The sequence below is a fragment of the Arachis stenosperma genome, chromosome 6 (genome assembly GCF_014773155.1).
Source record: "Arachis stenosperma cultivar V10309 chromosome 6, arast.V10309.gnm1.PFL2, whole genome shotgun sequence".
Taxonomy (NCBI): Eukaryota; Viridiplantae; Streptophyta; class Magnoliopsida; order Fabales; family Fabaceae; genus Arachis; species Arachis stenosperma.
Window position 1 is genome coordinate 12,932,235 of NC_080382.1, and position 4,101 is coordinate 12,936,335.

Genomic DNA, 4,101 nt, shown 5'->3' on the forward strand with positions numbered 1-4,101 from the left:
CGAGTGCAGCCTCGTGCCTGCACAACTCTCTGTTCAAATTTAAATATTTGCCAATTCAGGGGTGACGCGATCGCGTGGGGCATGATAAAAAAATTAGTAAGAACTCAATAGAAATAAAAATAAAATAACTAAGAAAAACTACTACTAGAAATAGTGAAGGATACGAAATTATCGGGTTACCTCCCGACAAGCGCTTCTTTAACGTCACTAGCTTGACGGTCAGTTCTGCTAGTTCAGCAGATGAGTGGACCTCTGGCGGTCAATCTCGCCTCCAAGATAGTGCTTCAACCTCTGGCCATTCACGGTAAATTTTTTGTCAGAATTTTCTTTCTGTATTTCCACATGACCATATGGTGAGGCTCTGGTAACCACAAACGGCCCTGACCACCGGGATTTCAGCTTTCCGGGAAAGAATTTGAGCCTTGAATTATATAGAAGCACTCTTTGTCCTGGCTCAAAGACTCTGATGGCAATCTTTTTGTCATGCAGTAACTTGGTTCTTTCCTTATAGAGCTTGGCATTCTCATAGGCTGAATATCTGAATTTATCAAGCTCATTCAACTGAAGCATCCGCTTAATTCCTGCAGCTTCTGAATCAAGATTCAGATACCTAACTGCCCAATAAGCCTTGTGCTCCAGCTCAACTGGCAAGTGACAGGCTTTGCCATAGACTAACTGATATGGAGACATGCCAATTGGAGTCTTGTATGCTGTCCGGTATGCCTAGAGAGCATCATCAAGCTTCCTAGACCAGTCCTTTCTTGAAACACTGACGGTCTTTTCCAGAATCCTCTTAAGCTTCCTGTTAGAAACTTCAACCTGTCCACTTGTCTGAGGGTGATAGGGGGTTGCCACTTTATGACGGACTCCATATCTATGCAGAAGAGAGTCTAGCTGTCTGTTACAGAGGTGACTTCTTCCATCACTAATGAGTGTCCTTGGGACGCCAAACCGGCTAAAGATATACCTCTGAAGAAAGCTCATTACCACCTTGGCATCATTGGTGGGCAAAGCAACAGCTTCCACCCATTTGGACACATAGTCCACTGCCACTAGGATATAGTTGTTTGAATGTGAGGGTGGAAAAGGTCCCATGAAATCAATACCCCACACATCAAACAACTCAATCTCAAGAAGTCCCTGCTGTGGCATTTCATGGTTGGCAGGGAGATTTGCAGCTTTTCCACATCTGCCACAGTGCTTTACAAATGCTCTTGAGTCCCTGAAGAGAGTCGGCCAGTAAAACCCGCTCTGAAGGACTTTTGTAGATGTCCTCTCACAACCAAAGTGGCCTCCATAATCAGACCCATGACAGTGCCAAAGAATCTGCTACTTTTCCTCATCTGGGACACATCTCCGGATTATTCCATCTGAGCACCTTTTAAAAAGGTATGGTTCTTCCCAAATGTAGTACTTTGCATCAGTCAATAGCTTCTTCACTTGTTGCCTACTGTACTCCCTTGGGATAAAATTCATAGCTTTGTAATTTGCAATGTCTGCAAACCATGGTGCCTGCTGAATGAGGAACAATTATTCATCCGGAAATGTCTCAGTCACAGCTGTGGGTGGTTGTTCTCCTGCTTCAGGCTCAATTCTGAAAAGATGGTCAGCTACTTGATTTTCTGACCCTTTCCTGTCTTTTATCTCAATATCAAACTCCTGAAGGAGTAACACCCATCTGATTAATCTGGGTTTAGAATCCTGTTTGGTTAGAAGGTACTTCAACGCAGCATGGTCAGTATAAACAATAACCTTAGAACCAAGTAAATAGGACCTAAACTTATCAACAGCTTACACAACAGCTAATAATTCCTTTTCTGTAGTTGTGTAATTCTTTTGAGCATTATTTAACACACAACTGGCATAATAGATGACATGTACAAGCTTGCCATGCCTCTGTCCTAAAACGGCTCCTATAGCAAAATCACTAGCATCACACATTAATTCAAATGGTAAATCCCAGTCAGGGGGAGTGTTCGGTTGTCGGGTTCCGGACAGGTCGGGTGTGCAAGTGAGGGGGCGAGGACGCCTTGGTCTGGGTCGCACTGGTTGCGGGTAAGTTGAGCAGACGAGCACTCGTCCTGGAGAGAAGATGAGGGGGGTGCCACCTACAAAGACACTCCGACGCTCAAGTCAGCGATGTGCAGGCGGGCAGAATAACGAGGTGAAAGGATATGACGTACCTCGTGGGAAGAGCCAATCTTCCCTTTATATACATGTCAGTAGTGGGTCCCTTATGGGAACAGGCCCATATTCTCAAGGACGTTGTCCTGCAGCCGCGTGCGAGCCGTACAGGACGCGTGTCCGGGCCGGTTAGGGGGCGCGCAGCCGGGTCGGGTAGAGCTTGGGTCGGGTCGACCCGTGCGGACCTTGGGCCAGGCCGTAACAGTTCTCCCACGCGCCAATGGTAGTCGTGGGAGCTACCAATGGCGTGTCGTCTCGCGTCTCGTCTGGTCGGCCGCTCGTGGGAAGGATATGCCCCCAACGCGCGTGTCCCTTGGTTGCATAAGCAACCGTTTCATCGCTTCGTTCCTTGTGCCGAGCATTGAATGCTCATAATGGGGTGGAAAAACCCTGTTTGAAAAGACTATTCTGCCCCCAGGTGTTTCGCGCTTTGGGGAAGCAGTTTTTAAACGATTGGTTTTATGCTTCTGTGCTTTTCCACACTTCCCATTCCTCTCCTTCCTCTTCCTTATTGCGAGACTTCAGAGCGTTGCTGCGGTGCCTTTGTTCATCCTTCTTGCATTTTTCCAGACTTGCAACTTCATCTTCTTTTCATCAGTTTAGGTAACTTTCGAATCATTCTCCCTTTTATGCATTATTTTTGTCTGCTTGTTGTCTGGTTCTGTTGCTGTTGTGTAGCCTTCCAATGGCGGTTATACGTGTTAGGGGGGGAGCCATTCCAGGGTAGGCTTTTCCCTGTCCACCTCTAGTGTTTTGTCCTTAGTTGGGGAGTAGTGGTGTGCTTGAACTGAGCAACCGATCTACCGATCTCTTAGACTAACTGGATGATCCTCCCGTGTAGGTATGGCTCGCACGGTCTCCCGGGCTTCCGTTAACCCCGCGGCGTATGATCCGTATGCCTGGGTTGTTTCCAACGTGAAGGATTCACCCAACCAAATGGGCGAGGAGGAGCTCACCGAGTTCCGACAAGCCGAGTACTTGTGTGGGGGAACTGACGAGGAAGCTAATTATGACGTCTTTGTCCCGGCCCCTCACGAGCGCCTGTACGAAATCAACTTCCAACCTCGCCAAGTCGCCGACTGGATTTGGTTCTACAAGGCCATGTTCACCCAAGTCGGAGTTCGTATTCCGTTCTCAGCCTTTCAAATGGCGCTTTTAAGTCGAATTTCCGTGGCGCCGTCGCAGTTGCATCCGAACAGTTGGGCCTCGATCCGCTGTTTCGAGATGGTTTGTGAATACCTCGAACTGCCGGTGTCTGTGGATGTTTTTCTCTTCTTTTTCACCCTTACGAACCCTTCAAAGGAGGGGAAGCATAAAAAGGGGTTCATGTCCTTCCGGTCTGCCCAGGGTCGGAGGATCTTCGGTTTGTTTGAGGATTCTTACCACGGGTTTAAGGACAAATATTTTAAGGTCCGCCCTGTCAAAGGTCGTCATCCCTTTTGGTTGTCGTTGGAGGGGGTACGGCTCATCCCGACCTATTGGAGTTTCGGGGCAGGGTCCAATACCTTTATTAAGGTAACCTATGGAGGTATGTCGGCGGTGGATAAGCAGATTGCCGAGGTGTTGATGGCAGTCTTTGGGAAGAACCAAGTAAATCCCCACCTCCTCATGGGTGACCGGGAGTCCGGTCGTAATTATATCTGTGAGAAACTTTTACTTTACCTTTTATCTTTTTGCTTTTGCTGATAACTTACTGCGATTAACCGACCTTCTTTGCTTTCCTGCAGTGGAGATGTCCGCGTCGGTGACGGGCCTTCCCGACTTGTTTCAAACTTTCCTTTGCGGCAGCGACGACGAAGGGGATAAAGAAAAATCTGCTGCCGAGAAGCCTGCGGTTCTTCCAGAGGGCAAGGCTACTTCCGAGCAAGAAGCTGCGGCTGATGGAACCGGGGCCTCGACCCAAACTCCCCGGGTCGA

At 48.2% G+C, this 4,101-nt stretch overlaps 1 protein-coding gene across 1 annotated transcript; it reads right to left on the bottom strand.

Moving 5' to 3' along the window:
* Positions 1–228: 228 nt before the first annotated feature.
* LOC130933693 (uncharacterized) lies at positions 229–690 on the bottom strand. The gene has a single exon (XM_057863313.1). The coding sequence runs from the start codon at positions 688–690 to the stop codon at positions 229–231; it is 462 nt and encodes a 153-aa protein (XP_057719296.1).
* Between the last annotated feature and the right edge of the window lie 3,411 nt (positions 691–4,101).

What these genes read in the sequence shown, in the direction of transcription:
- LOC130933693 (XM_057863313.1), bottom strand. Translation starts at nt 690, where the DNA reads ATGTCTCCATATCAGTTAGTCTATGGCAAAGCCTGTCACTTGCCAGTT.